Source organism: Leptodactylus fuscus, chromosome 4, assembly GCF_031893055.1.
Source record: "Leptodactylus fuscus isolate aLepFus1 chromosome 4, aLepFus1.hap2, whole genome shotgun sequence".
NCBI classification, from domain to species: domain Eukaryota; kingdom Metazoa; phylum Chordata; class Amphibia; order Anura; family Leptodactylidae; genus Leptodactylus; species Leptodactylus fuscus.
In genome coordinates, this window is record NC_134268.1 from 74645036 (window position 1) to 74665698 (window position 20663).

A 20663-nucleotide genomic window follows, 5' to 3' on the forward strand; every position below is an offset into this window, starting at 1 on the left:
TCTGTGATTGGCCGCTGTGGGATTGTGTCTCTGATGTCTTCAGTGCTGCAGTTGCCGCTGTATGTAGAGATGATCTGTGACTGACAAGCATGTAGTGGATTGCAGAGCAGTTGGATTTTGTTGCTATGGAAACAAAGATGTGCCTTGTAAAGACAACATAGTGTATAGTACAGCCGCTGGCTCTTTAAGCAGCTGATCTGGTGTGGATTGCATCAGCTTCAGCCGCTTTTCAGTGTACCTCTCCACTCATTGGATGGTTTATTGCTAAAAATCCCCATCTATTCATTGCTGTTCCTCTGATCTTTATTGTGTCATTGACCAACATATCCGGTATAACTCTGCTTCCATATTTACCCCACTGTCATGTTTTTTTTATCTGATGCGAGCCCTAACAAAAGAACAGAACAACATGTGTACTATTCTGATACTTTCCAAACGCCCTTCCCTGAAGTGCACGCTCCTGTTTTGTGCTCCCTGTTCATGTATGATAACAAATACCCGATGACTACGCTCACCAGACGTCTGCAGCAATCTGTTTGCTGTATGTGAGTCACACATTGCTGGGCCTGCATGCTATGATCAAATGAATCATATTGTACAAGGTACCTGCTTACTCAATGGCATACTGAGGAGTGATCGCTGGTGCTGTCTATGGCCAGTCAGACAGGGGAAAATAAGGTTGTGTTCACATGTTGGATTAAAATCTCATGTATTTTGTGACTACCATTTTCTTCAGAATTGCTGTGGGTATACCGCAGATTTGCTGAAGGATTAAACCCTTTGACATTCAATTTTTATTTATTTATTTTTAAACTATTTCCCTCTGTCCTTCTAGAAATCCACTTGCCTATAAACAGGGTTGTGTCACCTCATTGACATTTATGGGTATGAAATTTGCAACTAAATTCTGGTACAGTTCACATGGAATCAAATGTGACTACTGCACTGCAAATCTACAATTTACAGTACAGGTGGGTGGAAGAGGGAAAGGGGGGTTAAAAAAAATAAAATAAACCTGCATGGATATCCGAGCACGATACAGAAATGTTGCAGATTTCCAGCGAAAAGGTTGACAACTGTGGCAAATCTTTAACCGGTTAAGGACCAGGCCCAGAAGTACATTAAGGACCGGGCCTCTTTTTTCAAAACTGACATGTGTCACTTTAAATGGCAATAACTTTGAGACGCTTTAACTTACACAAGTGATTTTGAAATTGTTTTTTCGTAACACATTATACTTCACGTTAGTGGTAAACACTAATCAATATTTTTGTATTTATTTATAAAAAAACTAGCAAATTTGATGGAAATTTGGAAAAAATTGCAATTTTCAAAATGTGAAATTCTCTGCTTTTCAGGCAGATAGTCATACCATCCAAATACATGAATAAATATTATCTCCCATATCTCTGCTTTATATCGGCATCATCTTTTGATCGTCTTTTAATTCATTTTGGACGTTACAAGGCTTACAAGTGTAACAGCGATTTTCCAGATTTACAAGAAAATTCCTCAAACTAATTTTTTAGGGAACACTTCAGTTCTGAAAGGAATTATAAAGGCCTATATAATAGAAACCCCCATAAATCACCCCATTTTCAAAACTACACCCCTCAAATTATTCAAAACAGCATTTGGGATGTTTGTTAACCCTTTAAGCATTTCATAAGAATAAAAATAATATGGAGGTCAAATTTAGACATTTCATTTTTTTTCACTAATACATTCATTTAGACCTAAAATTAACACATTCACAAAGGGTTAAAGGAGAAAATGCATCTCACATTTTGTTATACAATTTCTCCCGTGCACAGAAATACCCCACATGTGGGTGTAAACTGATTTTTGGGCACACGGCAGTGCACGAAAGGGAAGGAGTGACACTGGGTGTTTGAACAGCATATTTTGCTGGAATAATTTTAGGTGCCATGTCTGATTTGCAGAGCCCCTAGAGAACCAATACAGTGGAAACCCCCTAAAAGTGACCCCATTTTGGAAACTACACCCCCCACAAAACATATCAAAGGGTAGAGTGAGCATTTTGACCCTATAGCTGTTTCACAGATTTTATTAACATTGGGACATGAAAATGAAAATTTACTTTTTTTCCAACAAACTGTCAATTTAGCCCCAAATTTTTCATTTTCACAAGAGGATAAAGGAAAAAAAGCTCCCTAAAGTTCGTTACACAATTTCTCCTGAACACAGAAATGCCCCATATGTGGTCATAATCTACTGTATGGGAACATGGTGGGGCTCAGAATGGAAAGAGCGCTATTTGGCTTTTGAAGGGCAGATTTTGCTGGAATATTTTTCAGGTGCCATGTCGAATTTGCAGAGCCCCTAGTGTACCAATAAAGTGGAAACCCCCTAAAAGTGACCCCATTTTGGAAACTACACCCCTCATAGAATTTATCTAGGGGTTTGGTGAGCATTTTGGCCTCACAGCTGATTCACAGATTTTATTAACAATGGGACGTAAAAATGAAAAATTACTTTTTTTTTCCAATTAATCGTCCATTTAGCGCCATATTTTTAATTTTGCAAGTAGCTGAAGAATTAAAAGCCCCCCAGAGTTTGTTACACAATTTCTTCTTAACACGGCAATACCCCATATGTGGCCATAATCTGCTGTATGGGTATACGGTGGGGCTCAGAATGGAAAGAGCGCTATTTGGCTTTTAGAAAGCAGAAGTGGCTGGAATAGTTCTCAGGTGTCATGTCGCATTAGCTGAGCCCCTAAAGTATCAATACAATGGAAACCCCCCATTGTGACCCCATTTTAGAAACTACACAGGTGACAGTAAACTGGAATTCACCAAGAAGTGACCCCATTTTGTAGGGACAATTTTAGGGCCTCTGCAAATGTGACGTGGTGTCCAAAAACAAAGAATCTAAATCTGCACTCCAAAAGCACATATCGCTCCTTCACATCTGCGCCCTGCTGTGTACCCAAATAGCGGTGTATGCCCACATGTATGACACTGGTGTACCCCGGATAACGGACTTAATGCCATATGTGGGTATAAATGGCTGTTTGGGCACAGCCGGGCACAGAAGGGAAGGAGCGCTATTTTGGTTTTTGGAGCACAGTTTGGTTTTAGGACACCATGCCACTTTTGCAAAGCCCCTGAATTGCCAATAAAGTGGAATCCGCAGACATGTCACCCCATTTTGGACACTAGCCCACTGATGGGATTTATGAAGTGTTGTAACGAGCGTTTTTAACCCTTGAGTGTTGCATTTATTTAGTTTCCAGAAATGAAATCACAGCTGATAATGAGAAGTTAAAAATGAAAAATTTCCAGAGATTCGCCATTTTAGTGCCCGATATGTTGTGCCCAACTTATGTCAGCAGAGACACTCCAAAAACTGGTAAGCGGGTATCCCGGGCACAACAGCTTTTAGAGCGTTCATCTCTGATACAAGGCGGGCACAACATATTACGCACTGAAATGACGTATTCCTGGAAAAATTGTCATTTTCACCTCTCACAATCAGCTTCGTATTCATTTATGGATAATAAGTTATAGCAACACTTGGGGGTTAAAAATGCTCTCTGTACCCCTGGAGAAATCCTTCAGGGGTGTAGTTTCCAAAATAAGGTCACATATCAGGGGATTCCACTTTACTGGCGTTTCAGATCTACAAAAGTGTCATGGCATCCAAAAACCAAACCGTCTGTGCTCCAAAAACCCAATAACCCTTCTTCCCTTTTGCGTCCAGCTGTGCCCTAATATCAGTTTATACCCACATATGACATTACGTCCGTTATCCTGGGTACACCAGTGTCATACATGTGTCATAAACTGCAGTTTGGGCACACAGCAGGGCGCAGAAGCGATGGAGCGCGATGCGGCTTTTGGAGTACAGATTTTGATGTTTGGTATCTGGACGCCATGTCATGTTTGTAGAGCCTGTAAGGTACCAGAAAAGTGGATTCCCCAAAGGAGTGACCCCATTTTGAAAACTGCACCCCTCAAAGAATTTCTCAGGGGGTGTAGTGAGTATTAGTATCCCAGACGTGACTGCACAGCGGATGGCGAAGAGGGAATGTATAAGCTGTGCGGAGAACATTGCAGACACCAAATTCCCTACTATGTCCCAGTAGCTCCTATGATTGGGGGAGTCACTCTGGGGGTCACTTTGGGGGTCACTTCTGGTGTTTTTTCGCTCATAAGCTGTAAATCTGGGGTGTCCCCTGATATTCGCTCGCACAGCTTATATATTCCCTATCTGCCGCAGCCAGTTGTGTTCTAATAATTTGGCGATTTTTGGGGGGGTTTTGCCTTGACATTGCTAGATGCTATATTTTCTTTATTTTTCTGGTGACGTGGCCATATAAGGGCTTGTTGTTTGCAGGATGAGATGCATTTTGTAATGACACCATCTTTGGGTGCCTACAACTTACTGATTACATTTTATTAACTCTTTCTTGCTGGATTAAAAAAAAAAAAAATCAATCCTGCATTGAGTTTTACATTTTAAATTTTTCGCCATGCAGCGTACAGCATAAGTAACATGTGTCCTTTATTCTGCGGGTCGGTACGGTTACGGCGATACCTCATTTATGTTATTTTTTTATGCGATACTAAGTCTGCAGAACAAAAACACATATGGGGACATAAATCAATGTTTTTTGCATCGCCATCTTCTGAGACGTAACATTTTTATTTTTCGGTTGACAGTGTTGGTTGAGGGCTTATTTTTTGCGGGAAAATGTGCGCTTTTTATTGGCACTGTTGTGGGGTGAATATGACTTTTTGATCACTTTTTATAGCATATTTTGTAGGATGAGATGGCAAAAAATCATTATTTCCGGCGAGTTTTTTCCGTTTTTTTTTTCCGACGTTCACCGTGTACATTAAATATTATTTCAGTTTTATTGTACAGGTTGTTACGGACGCGGCGATACCAAATATGCATTGCTTTTTTTAATTTTTAGTGCTTTTTTTTATATAATTCATTTTGTATAGAAAAAAAGGGATTTTTGGACTTTAGAACTTTATTACTTTTTTCATACACTTTATTATTTTTTTTTTAACTTTTTTTTTACTTTTTCATGTGTCCCTTTAGGACACTTGAATCAGTTGATGCTTTGATGAAAGCATCAACTGATTCTACACAGTAGCAGACAGGACACGAGCAGGACATGAGCCTGCTCGTGTCCTGTAAGCTGCAGAGGAAGTGAGACACATCGCTCACTTCCTCCACCGCCTGGCAGGATCACCAGGTATGTGGGGGCTCCGGTAGTCTGGGGTCACTGGCCAGACCCCAGACTACCTGTTACTGACATCGGCACCCCTCGATCTCGCCGCGGGGGGTGCCGATCACTTTAAATTATCGGCGGATCCCTTTCGATCGCGCCGTGATGTTTCACGGCGCGATCGAAAGGGTTAACACGTCCAGTCGGACTGAGTTCCGACTGGACGTTATGGAGGAAGGGGTTAGGTGTTAGTAACACCTAACCCCTGTCCCCCCCGCACCCCTCCCCCCGCCAGAAAGGTACCTAAAGGCCGGACGTATTTCGGCAATAGTCCGGTCTTTAGGTACCAGCACATGAGGCCGTAAATTTACGTACGGCGGTCCTCATGTGGTTAAGCAACATGTGGATATTCTACAGATACATGGCTAGATCCAAGGCAATATTCATCCACTGTGTATAGACTTCATGCTTTAGCGTTGCAGAAAAACTGTTTGTGTTTTGTGGGTTTTTTTTTTTTTAACCTAAACTCAAGAACAACTACAAAAGGCATGGAAAATTATACCTTCTAGTTAATTCACTCCTGGCTTTGGCTAAAAAAAAAAAAAAAAAAAAAAAACTGCAGGAAATCTGCAACAAAAAAAAAAAAAAAAAAATCAAGTTTTCTGAGATGTGGGGCCTTATTAGCCTTTATAGAATGGTTTTCAACAGTGTAAATGGTGTTGCAGCAATTAATGAACAAGGGAAAATGTCTGTCATACCATATTTATTGTGGCCAGCTACAAAGGGATTTGTTTAGAAGCCAAAATCTTTCTATTCCATTACCCTAGCATCATTCATTTAATGCTGTATTGGAAGGTGGTAAGCCTGAAGTAGTCACCTGTGTGCATTGTATTCCATATGTGCAGACTTCAGGACATGACTACTATATAACATATTCAGTGACAACACCCAAGGTGATCCAGGCAAGAGAGGAGCGGCTCTGTACTGGCAGAATGGGTTACAGGCTTGGCCACACACAGGGGAAACCATAGTAAGCATTATAAATAAATCCTTATTATCATTGAGATTTTTTTTATTTAAAAATAATTTTTGGAAGGAATTTTCTTTCACTACAACAACAAATTTACACACTTTCTATGTCCTGGTCACCAATCTGTACGGACATCTGCTGCCGGCGCCATTCACTTGTCTTTATAAGTTCAAGCACACAGTCGTCTTTTCTCACAATAAACCACAATACATTCTGCATATACACTCACCGGCCACTTTATTAGGTACACCTGTCCAACTGCTCGTTAACACTTAATTTCTAATCAGCCAATCACATGGCGGCAACTCAGTGCATTTAGGCATGTAGACAAGGTCAAGACAATCTCCTGCAGTTCAAACCGAGCATCAGTATGGGGAAGAAAGGTGATTTGTGTGCCTTTGAACGTGGCATGGTTGTTGGTGCCAGAAGGGCTGGTCTGAGTATTTCAGAAACTGCTGATCTACTGGGATTTTCACGCACAACCATCTCTAGGGTTTACAGAGAATGGTCCGAAAAAGAAAAAACATCCAGTGAGTGGCAGTTCTGTGGGCGGAAATGCGTTGTTGATGCCAGAGGTCAGAGGAGAATGGCCAGACTGGTTCAAGCTGATAGAAAGGCAACAGTGACTCAAATAGCCACCCGTTACAACTAAGGTAGCCAGAAGAGCATCTCTGAATGCACAGTACGTCGAACTTTGAGGCAGATGGCCTACAGCAGCAGAAGACCACACCGGGTGCCACTCCTTTCAGCTAAGAACAGGAAACTGAGGCTACAATTTGCACAAGCTCATCGAAATTGGACAATTGAAGATTGGAAAAACGTTGCCTGGTCTGATGAGTCTCGATTTCTGCTGCGACATTCGGATGGTAGGGTCAGAATTTGGCATCAACAACATGAAAGCATGGATCCATCCTTCCTTGTATCAACGGTTCAGGCTGGTGGTGGTGGTGTCATGGTGTGGGGAATATTTTCTTGGCACTCTTTGGGCCCCTTGGTACCAATTGAGCATCGTTGCAACGCCAAAGCCTACCTGAGTATTGTTGCTGACCATGTCCATCCCTTTATGACCACAATGTACCCAACATCTGATGGCTACTTTCAGCAGGATAATGCGCCATGTCATAAAGCTGGAATCATCTCAGACTGGTTTCTTGAACATGACAATGAGTTCACTGTACTCCAATGGCCTCCACAGTCACCAGATCTCAATCCAATAGAGCATCTTTGGGATGTGGTGGAACGGGAGATTCGCATCATGGATGTGCAGCCGACAAATCTGCGGCAACTGTGTGATGCCATCATGTCAATATGGACCAAAATCTCTGAGGAATGCTTCCAGCACCTTGTTGAATCTATGCCACGAAGAATTGAGGCAGTTCTGAAGGCAAAAGGGGGTCCAACCCGTTACTAGCATGGTGTACCTAATAAAGTGGCCGGTGAGTGTATGTTCACACTCTTTGAGTCTGCAATCTGTATATTCAAGTCAGCAGTTTGCGGGCAGAGTGTTTTTTAATAGCACTGTGCAATTCCCCAGACTAGGCTGTCATGGTGACAACTTGATGCTACTAATGTGACAAAGAACTGAAATAATTGTCTTTTTCACGAGGTATAAATATAAGCACCTTTCTCTATCCGATATAAGGATAATCATAATGTAAGAAGTAAATAAAATCTATATGTAGTGTGGAACAGACATTAGGTTTTACAATGAATAGTGCAATGTAGACCAAAGAATACTGTTCTGTACAAGGTGGTCAAGCGCTATGTAACAAATTACCATAGTCTATATCTCCAGTGACATTAGTCTTTAATAAAAAAAAATATATATATATATATATATATATATATATATATATATATATATATTTAAATTAGCCACTGAAATCTAAGCCGCGCTTAGAAAATGATCCTGTATTTCTTCCGCCTTCCCTCCAGTCTATTTCTGCTGTTTTTTAGATACAGCACAATACATATGAATGCGGTAGAGAGATAGAGATCCCTATTCACATACAGCAGAAAAAAACATGCAGATTTAAGGGCTCGTCTTCTGTTCAGATCTTTTGCTGTTTCAAATTCAGCATTGAAAAATGATTTCTTTCCTTTTCCTTGATAGAATAGTGTAGCAGACAAATGCCGTCTATGCCAAAAACCACATTTCTGAATTCAACTGAACTGAGGAGGATTCCAGCGGACTGCTATGAGAAAAAGCACATTGTAATCATTGAGCATGATAGAAACATTTCCTTACAGTTTCTGCAATGTGAGAAAATGGCAGTGTGAACTGATTGCAGAAAAGCCGTGCTGTTTATTAGACATTCATCTCTATCATTACTATAGCATATAAGGGGTATGGCTAGAGAAGTGGTTAGCATATTCATTGACATAAATCGAGTAGGGCCAGTATAGAATGAAGACCTTACTGATGCTTGTATGTGGTATCATTGTTTGGGGAGGCTATTTTGGCACAGAGATCCGGGTTCTGGTACATCTGGATTGTGCCGTCAGTGAAGGTTTGACTAGCCGCAGAAGAGTGAGTAGATTGGAGGAAGAAAAAAGACCCCTATATGTGATAATGAGAGACATTAGAGGAGGCCATTAAATCTACAGCAGAGCATGAGGTCTCAGCAGGACAATATATACCCCTAAAGCCTTTTTCAGCTTATTAGCATGATAATGCTGATTTTCATGAAAATGGAGCTGCGGTGCAGAATAACAAAGACCTCTTTGGAAAGTGTAGAAGCCGCCTTTACAAGGTGCTGACTTTCCTGCTGACAGACTCCCTTTAATGTTGATTGTGGGATCTTTCATGTGAGCCATCCCCGTCACGGATCTTCAAAGTGTAATGTTTATGTTCAGCTTTATACAGGGGAAGGAAGATCCATGCCTCTCTTTCACTTCTTACGGCCTATCGGCACGTCCACAAGTAGCTCCCTACTCTCTTACTACGAAGAGTTGAAATACGTTCTTGGCAGGCGATGGTTTAAAGTAAGCCGATCGCGTTAACCCAGTGGTGAACCTAGCCTTTCTGCTGCCTGAGGCAGACGACAGAAAGGCACCCAACCCCCCACCCACGCCGTCATCCCCCCCCCCCCCCTCTATTCACTCACATTTCCCGTCTCTTCCCTTTGGACCGACATGACCATTTCTTCCAGCATGTGATTTGTCTCTGTAAAGTTTGCAACACAGACTTCTTTGACTCCTCACTTCTCCAGGCACCCAACCCATATTGTCCTCACCACACAAAGCCCCTTAAAGAGGACCTTTCATGAGTTGGGGCACATGCGGTTTTATATACCGCTGGAAAGCCGACTTCAGCGCACTGTCGGCTTTCACGATCTGTGCCCCAGGTGAAGATGTACTATGAGAGGCGTTCCTTACCACTATCACAGTTCAACACTATAGACGCTGCTGTGAAGAAGGGCGTTCCTGACAGACTGTCAGGAATGCCCTTCTGACTGTAAAGAGCTATGTTACTGGCACGATAGCTCTTCACCTGGGGCACAGATCGTGAAAGCCAACAGTACGCTGAATTTAGCGCACTGTCTGCTTTCGAGGGGTATATAAAATCACATGTGCCCCAACTCATGAAAAGTCCTCTTTAAATAGTGCCCCTTGTTAATAATACCCCCTTGTATTAATAATGCCCCTAATTGTCCCTATATAAACCCCCCTTGTATTAATGATATGCAGTATTTATATAAGGGCTTTTAGGGGCATTATTAATACAAGGGGGTGTTTAAAATACTCCTTTGTATTAATAATGCCCTTAATTGCCTTTATATAAGTAACTCCTGTTAATAAAGTGCCCCCTCCTAACGGCCCTTTAAATACCCACAACTCGCCTTTAAAAAAAAAAAAAAAGCCAGGATCACAGGGCAGGACGTCTGCTGTGTATCAGCGTAGGAGGCGCGTGACGTCATTGCATCGCGCCTCCCACACAGAGAAGCAGACATGTTGTCTGTCTGTCTTCTCTGTGTCTACAGCAGCACAGATTTAGTTTTAAATTCTGTAGATCGGTGTCTTGCAGATGCCGATCTATTTAACAGCGCGGCCTGGGGCATTATTATCAGGAGGGGCGGCATATAATAATGGTCTGGAGCAAATCACGCAGACCAGCGGTCCTCCATGCCGCCCCCTCTGATAATGCCGCCTGAGGTCGTAGCCTCATTAGAGGTGCGGCCCTGCATTAACCCCTTAAAGACTGGTCCAATTTTCATTTTTGTATTTCTGCTTTTTTCTCTACGAGCGCTCCCATTGAAGTGAATGGGAAGCGCTCGCGTGTACGGCTCGCCGTGTGAAGGGGCCCGAGCGCGAGCGCTTCCCATTCACTTTATTGCGCTCGTAGAGAAAAAAAGCAGCCCATTCATTTCAATGGGGGAGCACTCGTATGCCGGCTCCCATTGAAATGAATGGGATCTGCTTTATATGCGCTGATTCTGAACGTGTTTTAACGTTCAGAATCAGTCACCGTATCCGTAGCGTGAATGTACCCTAAGGCAGTTTTTTTATGCAGAGCAGGATGTAGTTTTTATTGATGCTTTTTTGTGCAATGTCTGGCGGTTTGAACACTTATTCCATTTTTTTTTTTTTTTTTTTTTTTAGAAGGTGAAGCAGTGAAAAATGGAACAAATATTTTATAATGTAATAATAGTTTGAGCAATTTTTTTTACTGAGGGATAGCTGAAGTGTTTTTTTTTTATGTATGATAGGGAAATTGGTGGTGTTTTGAATATTTTATATTGTTTTTTAAAACCCCCAAGGGGATATGAATTCTAGGAAGTCTGATCACCTATACACTATAGTGGGGCAGTGAACCCACCCTTTGTCATACTTTATTAGGGAATTCATCATGGTTGCATTAGCAAATGGCCTGTATAGTGGCCGCTTGTACATCACTAAGTGTGTGTTGCTTTCTAAAGCGTGTTCATGTATTTTGCACGCTAAACATGTATGAATAATAGCGTATGCACAGACTTCTCAGGCTGCCTCTCTCCTCACGGCTGCCCATGTTGTCTGCTCACTCTGGTCTTAGGTGTTTACTGGGCAGTCTTATTAGAGAACATGTACACTTCCTTATCGGGAAAGCTGTAACTAAGTTTCTCACAAACAAAACTATGTATTGATCTGCTCAGATATATATATATATATATATATATATATATATATATATATATATATGTACGTGTGTGTGTGTGTTTATTTGTTGCCTGCACGTCCGACAGCATGTTCAGTCTGGCAGGAATCCATAAAAACCACTTTGTGAAATTAACTTTACCTGTGTTCTTGTGGGGGGGGGGGGGGGGGGGGGGGTTCTTAATATTATGAGAATTGTGTTTTTTTTCTATTTTTTTTTATGGAAATAGGTTTATTAATTATATTAGTATACCTCAAAGCAGTGGAAACATTTAGGAGGCGAACTAGAGATATATTCATGTACTGTAATGAAAGCATGAAGAGGAGACTACATGGTCGCTGTATCTTCATTATAAAGACTGCACCTTCGTATAATATTTAAATAAAATATTGTGTTTTATGACTAATATACCGTATATACTCGAGTATAAGCCGAGACCCCTAATTTTACAACAAAAGAAAACTGTGAAAACTTATTAACTCGAGTATAAGCCTGGGGGGAAAATCCACCATTGCAGATAAAAAGTCTGGTCATGTGCATTGCAGCTTAGTAACTCCATGGGGATCATAGTAATAGCAGTTAACCCCATCATGCCCTTCACACTAACCCCCTGTGTGCCTCACATAAGAAATACTGATATGTGGGACATATGGAGGTAATAATTAGGTATCTTCATAATTGAGGTCTTTCATTAGTACCCTCATGTGTCTCACATATTAGTAACCCTTATATGGGGTACACAGGGGTTAATATGAGGTGTGCTGGTGTGGACGGAGCTACTAGGATTTACACTCAACCTTATCTGCAGATGTTACATACCAGTGGCTACAGGACCTTTGATGACATCAGTCACGTGACCTCATGACAAGCCAATCACAGAGCAGTAGCACTAAAGGACCTCCCCCTTCCAGGTCCTTCCAGTTTTCTGTGCTCCGTGGTCCCTGACTCATGTATAAGCCGTGTATAAATTTTTTTCTTTTTGTCCCCGTATGTAATTTTGTATTAAGACTGATGTGAGCATTCTCTTCTAGTTGCACCAAGCACAACATCTTTTCTCCCTGTGCAGTATTTATGGATTGCTATTCGCAATGGTTACCACATTAAACTAGGAATAGAGAATGAGGTGATTGTCGGCCATACTTGTGAGAGAGCTGTCAGCTCCACAATGCGTGTGTATTGAATGTAAGTGGGGGAAAGCTGTTGTCTGACCGCTATGTTCCCTAACACACCTGCTATTAGGGTAGAGTTCAGAGAACCTTATATATTTAAGATAGTTGGGTGTAAGCAACATCCACTTAATGGGGACCTTTCATGTCCTCCTACACATGCGGGTTTATATACCGCTAGAAAGTTGACAGTGCACTGAATTCAGCGCACTTTTGGCTTTCCCATTATGTATCCCGGGGCTGGAGATATTGCAGATTAACGTCACCGATGTCTCCCCATTGTCAGAAGGGCACTCCTGACAGTCTAGTTGGTCTGAAGAACGCTCCTCCTGACAGTACTTGTCCATAGACTTGTACTGGGGGAAAAGCGCTCTTCACAGCTTAGCGTTATGGCTGGGCGGGCAGTAAGGAACGCTCCCTCTGACAGTACAGCACTGAGGACGAATACTGTCGGGGGGAGGGGTGTTCCTCACAAACTCAGCTAGACTGTCAGTAATGCCTTCTGACAGCAGGCAGAGATCGATGCCGAAACTAATGACACCGATATCTCCAGCCATGGGGCACATAACGTGCTGAATTCATTGCTTTCTAGCAATATATAAAACCGCAAGTGCAGAAGGACATGAAATGTTGTGCTGCTGGGTCTATCTTCCAAGGGCATAATGTGACGGAAGTACCCAGGTCAGATATAATCTCTTGGGTTTGGACTCTGCAATTAATGAGATTTATTTGATTAATTTGCCATTGCTGAGAATCACCATTCTGATTTTCAGTGATGGTATCTGTGCACTCAAATGCTCACATAAAAGGGGAAATATAAAATCCCTCACTGCACAGATAGTGTAAGGTAGAACAAACAGCATGCATTGTATTTACCTCTGTGCCATATATAGATTGCTGTTTTTAATATGTAAAACATTTTCAGATTTGATGCATTTTTTTAACTTTACAGTTGAAACATACTAAAATAAATTTTTCACTTGTAAAATTAAGAAACCTCACTGAAGAACATATAAAGACTGCCTGTTTTTTCAGATGTACTTTTAACTGCACAGTGTGGTGCTTTTTCCATCCTAAACTGGTCCCAGTATGTACACCATCATGTATTCATCTGTCCTATGATGCTCCTTACTAAGATTTCTGTTGCTTGAAAGTCAAGTTATAAGCTTTTAAGACTTTATATCAACATGTGGACCTAATAGGCCGGGGGGAGTCTCAAGCGGGACCTAATAGGCCGGGGGGAGTCTCAAGCGGGACCTAATAGGCCGGGGGGAGTCTCAAGCGGGACCTAATAGGCTGGGGGGAGTCTCAAGCGGGACCTAATAGGCGGGGGGAGTCTCAAGCGGGACCTAATAGGCTGGGGGGAGTCTCAAGCAGGACCTAATAGGCCGGGGGGAGTCTCAAGCGGGACCTAATAGGCCGGGGGGAGTCTCAAGCAGGACCTAATAGGCAGGGGGAGTCTCAAGCGGGACCTAATAGGCGGGGGGAGTCTCAAGCTTTGGCAAGGTCAAGCAGGACACTTTTTTTTTTTTTTCCAGTGCCCTGCTGTGATTTTCAAGGGCGGAATCTGCATCATATTCCTACATGTGAACAGCCCCTTTAGGGTTAGTTCACAGGTGAATATCATGTGGCATAATTTGTTCTGGAAAAAAAATGCTTCAGGAATTATTATTATTCCTGAAGCAGTTTTTTGGAGCGGTTTTTGGTAAAAACTGCCTCAAAAAATGCCAGGCAGTTTTCCCCTCCCTGACAGTTAATAAACCTTGATAAAATGCCTGTCGCTTTTTTGAGGTGGTTTTTTCCATCTCCCATTCACTTGTATTGATTTCCTGAGGTGAAATCCGCCTCAAGAAAGGTCATGTCACTTCTTTTTTTTCTGCTAGCTGCAAAGCGAACGCTAACAGTCTCTATAGACCACCATTGTGAGGGGGCAGATCATGACGTGGATTCCGCACCATAATCTGCCCCCTTAAAACATATCCATAGGGTAGGGGCTGTTTTTGTTTTATTTACATAAACTCTTCAAACTTTCTTGGTTATCATGTGTAGATATGTTTTCTTGGAACTGGGCTATGTAGTACTTATTGGGACATTAGCTGTTATGGGTTTGATAGTTTATAGCAGAGTCTTTATGAACAAAACCTCTATCTTCACACTGTTCAGAAGGCCCGTCTACCATATATTTTTGTTTTCATCAAAAGCATGAACAAATCCTAGCACATAACAGAAACCTTTCCGTGAGTGTCTGTAGAGAATGTTCTCCCCGGTTCTACAGATCTTGTGAACATAGCGCACATGAAGTCTGAGAACGCTATGTATACAGAGCTTGTACAGTGAAATCCTCTCCATACACAAGAGGTACTTCCTCTGTCTGCAGAGAGAAAAAGCTTCATTTTCCAAAGACAACAATAAGAGCTGTGAATGTGCGGTGTTCAGGCAATGGCTGATTATAATCTAGGCAGTGAGGGCAGCCACCCAGGGCTCGAGGCCGCCTAAACTGCCCCCCAATTATGCTAAGACTGTATTTATGAGCATTGCATAGTGGCTCTTTATTTCTCCTGCATACATGAACATATTACTACTCTTTCCTTCCATGAAAGGGCACTGCAAGGTACCACTACTTAATACTTCATATGTTGTTTGTGAAATATACAGTAACACTACTCGTACATATATAGGCCCTGCACAGTACTATGTCTTTATCTTGTATATATGAGCAATAGCTTTACATTACTTTGTTTAGGTTTGTGGTGGTGTTTTGTTTTTTTGTGAGCCTCTGTTTCTATCACTGGCAGCTCTGTTTGTGTACAGATCCTGTGCTGTTTCAGCAAATGGAACGCTGCAGTAAATTGCAGGCCTCAACAGTCACCTCTTCACAAATGTCACGGCACGGGACCTCTATAGAAATGAACGCTGCTTCTGGCAGTGGAAACTGAGGTCTGCAAAGAGATGCGTACTCGTTTGTTACATTTATATCTTGTTGCAGCACCATTCAGTAATTAAAGATAGGAAATGGACAATCCCTTTAAAGAAATATGGAAAGACCCTGTTTAATGGAAAAATGCAGTATGTGTGTTTTTGTTTTTTGTTTTTTTTTCTCCTTTCCCAACAACTGAGAAGCCAGCAGAAATGATCCTCCAACTTTTATCTGTACATTATCTTTTGCTTCTGGTACTCTATCCAGGTAGTCTCAGGTCATTTGAAAAAAATCTTGACAGGTGGTGCCCATAGTAGCTAGTTGTGGGCTAGGAATTTTTTTTGTTTTTTGTAGATTTTGTTGCTTTATTTATTTATTTTTAGCTAAAGCCAGGAATGGCTATAAAAGCAGTGGGAAATAACCGGAAGTTCTTATACTTCTCCCTTCTGCTCAATCCACTCCTGGCTTTGGCTCAACAAAAAAAAAACAAACAGCAAAATCTGCAACAAAGGAAGCTGCATTTCTGCAACGTGTGGCCTCAGCCTTAAAGGAGTTTTTCATAGAATCCTTTGGTTTAATAGGTGTGAAAAAGTTCTACAATTTCCCCATGACACTTAGCTTGATCCCCTTCCTCTTCCTCTTCCATCCCCCGGTTCCTCAGAAATTCCAGGTTAACACATGTCTATATATAGGGTTTGACAGAATTGTTTTGCTGGAGATTTGTTCCAAGGTTCAGCTGTGGTATTGCAAAATATAAACTCTGCTGCAAAACCTGCATGTTGTGTGGTTGCTTGCCTGTTCCAATAAAATTCTGACTGCATGGGAACATGACCTAGTTTTAGGCTAACACTATAGTACAGTGTAAGCTTGGATAACAATAAATGATAAAAATGAGAACTGTTCCTGGGAGGAGAATCTGAATTGGGGTGGGGGCATCCGTCAGCACCCAGCTTCTGTAAAACTACATTTCCCAGCATGCTCCATTCACTTTTATATGAGTGTCATAAACAGCCGTTCTTAAGTTGTTTTGGTCATAAATTCGCTGACATGTTTACTGAATATGGTCAAAGGATTGGGGGGGGGGGCGCGAAATGCTGGTATTTTCATGGTTATTGCAATTTATTTACATCTACTGTAGCAGCAGACCTATAGCTAGTGAGATTTTGGTACAAGTGTATTTTAGGTTCTCCATATTTGTAAGGATTTTCTGTGTGTGTTTCGTTATTCTCCTTATGAAGCAATTCTGTTTTCATATTCACAAGATTTCTAATTCCACATCAGAGTATCTTTGCTCTGAAACTCTCCAAATATGCATACAGTTTTCTTTGGACTTAGGATCTTTGTGTAGCATTCGTTTTTCAAGGACCATTTCTTCCATTCAGTACATTCCTAGGGATATAGAAAGAGCCTGTGTGACAATTGTCAGGCAGACACAGTTCAGTCCTTGGATGTAAAGCATAACCACAATAAGCCCTTGTCTCTTGTTAGCCAGCAATATTAATGGTGTCCATAATTTTCTAGCCTGGCTGGTCAAATCATGTGTTCACAATGACCAGCGTGGAGAATGTGCTTATATTCATTCTTGACCCAAATCTGTATAGCTAAGACAAGGCCCCCTAAAGGAACACTAAACCCAGAAAATGTACAAAAATGACGTCCGCTCTTCGTTTCTAGGTTTCATGTTGCTCTTATGCATATTGCTTCTTGGTATAGGAAATTGGGCAGCTATGCCACAGTGATGGGCAGTATGAAATGTATAGATTATCATTACACACACCCTATCATGTCAAAGGTGTTGTACGCTTTTGACTTGTATATAAATGCAATGTTTTCCTTCTCCTCAGGCACAGAATGATCCACCCGACTTGGTGTTGAAACAGATTACATAATAAGATGCCCAAAACGTTGTCTACGAAAGTAATTCCAAGTGAGAATTCAGACAGTGACTGCAACATCATGGTCGAGAAACCATCAGGACGAAAGGTAAGAGGAGCGCTCTATTAAGACATGGACAAACTGTGGCAAAGGCAACCAGATGTTTTCATTTGTTTTTCCCTTAAATAGGTTGTTTTTGTGAAATATATCCTATTTTTCCATGTCTCCAGCAGCTGGCTCTGGATGTTCCGGATGTCTTTCTGTGCTCAGTGGAATGCACGGAAAACAGCTGGTGAATTTCTTGCAGTTCATTCTGTAGTTCTGTGTTTTAAGCTCTCATTGTTCTATTCTTGTTTGCCTGCCTGGTCCTTTCAACATATGTGTATACCTGGCTGCTAAATAATACACGTGTATATAGACAATTAAAAAAAGCATATAAAAGTAATGAGTGTTCAGCCCTCCATATACTCCAAATGTGGACGAAACAGTCATACTGACCTCTGCTCGGGGCTGGCCTTAGCCTATGCAGAAAATTTTTAAAAATGTTTTTCCTCATTGAATTCCATGGCTCATAACTTTAATTTTACCATTTACCTAGCCATAATGGGGGATGGTTGGGGTGGGGGGTTAGGTTGAGGCTTCTGTTTTTTTTTAAAGTTGGAGTAGCTGTCGTCATTATCATTAATTGATAATTTGTGTGACGTTAGATAGTAAAGTATTACAGGCATGATACCTTTATTGACCAGAAAAATAATACATGGGCAAGCTTTCAAATCATAGAGGCTCCTTCTTCAGGTCGTTTACAAATGAATGACTGAGAGAAATAAAAATGAGAATAATGAATAAAAAAATAAAAATTTAAGAATAGGGAGAATAAAAAGGGAAAAAAGTGTAAAATGAAGCTTTATAATAATCCAGTCAGAGACAGAAGGACTCAGTCTAGCACCAGGGTTTATGGGCCCTGATGTAGCATGCTATAATTGTTGTGCTCTGTTCACTATAATTTTTTTTTTGTAAATACCTGAAGAAGGAGCCTGTGTGCTTTGAAAGCTTCTAAATGTAATTTTTCCGGTTATTGTGTCTGCATTGCCTTTTTAGGACATAAAAGTATGTAACATTGCATGATTTATTTTCTGAATAGCACAGAACTACACTATTTTTTGCTATATATTGATGATTTGTTTTTTGAGGAACTGGTAAAAAGGGTAACTCTGCCTTTGTTTTTCAGTGGTTGTTTAGGCCATGTATTATCCAATATAAAACGTTTGTCTGGCTCACAGTACAGTTGTCCAGATATCTTTAGCTGTTCACTTGTCCTGTAGAACTGTTTATTGTGCCCCTGAGAAACTATACACCAAGCACTTCCCCCTGAGTGTGATAGTGCCACATGTTGGAACAACAATACCATTTTAAAAAAGGTTTCATGCTGAGGCACCACATGGCGTCCCCTAGCAAAAAAGCCCTGCAGGGAAAAACCTCTAAGGACTTTGTTTCAATTATTCCTGGGGAATGGGGAAACCGCCAGTGTTTCCGTAGGTATGATTTGACATTCTGCGATTTCCAAAACCTCAGCAAGCCCGCAGCTCGGTTTTTATCCCAAAGTGGGCATGGGGTTCACTAGAATGCCATCCACTTTGCTCTGACTGTAAAACACCGCAATTTTTTTCTGAAGTATTTCCGCTGTGGGCAAATCGCGGCATTTACGCTACGTGGTGCTGAGGCCCCACATTGCGGAAATGCAGCTTTTTTGTGTTAATAATAATAATAATAATACATTTTATTTATATAGCGCCAACATGTTCCGCAGCACTGTAGAATATTGTAGGGTTCAAATACAGACAGAAAGATACATTATAAAGAAGGTAATTTCTCACAATGGTACTGAGGGCCCTGCTCGCAAGAGCTTACAATCTATGAGGTAGAGGGGGTGACAGAAGAGGTAGCAGGGGCGGCATTGCTTATACAGGGGTCAGACAATTTTGTAATAGAGATTACTGTCATTACACAAATATAAAACTTTGAGCCCTCACCAGTCGTGTCCTTTAACATGTGGATGGAGCTTGGACATATAAAGTTAGCCTGAAATGGCATCATATCATGTGGGGTAATGTGAGAACGGGGACAGAGGAGGGTTAAATTTTGGGGATTCTATTGACTGTACGAAAGGGTTTACATTAGGAATTGTGATAGGCCTGTCTGAAAAGATGTGTCTTTAGTTTGTGCTTGAAGCTGTAGAAATTGGGAGTTAATCTGATTGTACGGGGTAGAGCATTCCAGAGAAGTGGTGCAGCTCGGGAGAAGTTTGGTATACGAGCGTGGGAGGTTCTGATAATAGAGGATTTAAGTCTTAGGTCATTGAGTGAACGGAGAACACGGGTTGGGCGGTAGACAGAGATGAGGGAGGAAATGTAGGGAGGTGCGGCATTATGGAGAGCCTTGTGGATGAGGGTGATACGTTTATATTGTATTCTATAATGAATAGGCAGCCAGTGTAGTGACCGGCACAAACCAGAGGCCTCGCTGTAGCGTCTAGACTGATAGATGAGTCTGGCCGCCGCATTCAGAATAGATTGTAGAGGGGAGACTTTAGTGAGGGGAAGACCGATTAGTAAGGAGTTCCAGTAGTCAAGGTGAGAATGAATCAGAGAGACAATAAGTGTCTTTAATGTATCTCTGGTAAGGAAAGGGCGTATTCCGGAGATGTTTTGCAGATTTACCTGTGCTTTTTTGAGCCAAAGCCAAGAATGGCTAAAAACGGAATGGGAATTACCGTATATGCTCGAGTATAAGCTGAATTTTTCAGCAGTTTTTGTGCTGAAAAAGTCCCCCTCGGCTTATACTCGAGTCATCCAAAAAAAAAAAAAGTGTGTGTGTGTGGGGGGGTTGTTATGACCAGCTGCAATATCAATGTATAGACTCTCCCATAAAATAGCAGGGGGGGGGGAAGCTTTAAATAAAAGTTCTAAATTCCTCCTTTCCCTAGAATACATATAAAAGTAGAGAATGACTGTGAAATACATTAGGTATCCCTGTGTCTGAAAGTGCCCGGTCTACTGAATATAGGGGAACTGCAATGCTCCTGTTCCGTCGGGAAGGGGTTAACAGGAGCACTGCAGATCCCCTATATTCAGCCAGGCTGAATTCCAAGTGGGGGAAAAAAAAAACCAGTCCTCAAGCTCAGACAACCAAAACATCCCCCTCTCCTTTCCCAGCATCTACTGCACCCAAAAACTCCAACCATTTTAATTTTTGAAATTTTCCAGTAGCTGCTGCATTTTCCCCCTTTGGCTTATACTCGAGTCAATAAAGTTTTCCCAGTTTTTTGGTGGTAAAAT

At 41.5% G+C, this 20663-nt stretch overlaps 1 protein-coding gene across 6 annotated transcripts in view; it reads left to right on the top strand.

Annotated features, from left to right (window-relative positions):
* The window catches only part of ANKRD12 (ankyrin repeat domain 12), a 110206-nt gene that overhangs the window by 49722 nt on the left and 39821 nt on the right, over positions 1-20663 (top strand). For all 6 annotated transcript variants that reach the window (XM_075270666.1, XM_075270665.1, XM_075270663.1 and 3 more), the window contains one exon: positions 17298-17436. In XM_075270666.1, coding sequence (XP_075126767.1) covers positions 17347-17436 — 90 coding nt within the window. In that variant the 5' untranslated portion in view covers positions 17298-17346. The remainder of the gene's footprint in view (positions 1-17297; positions 17437-20663) is intronic.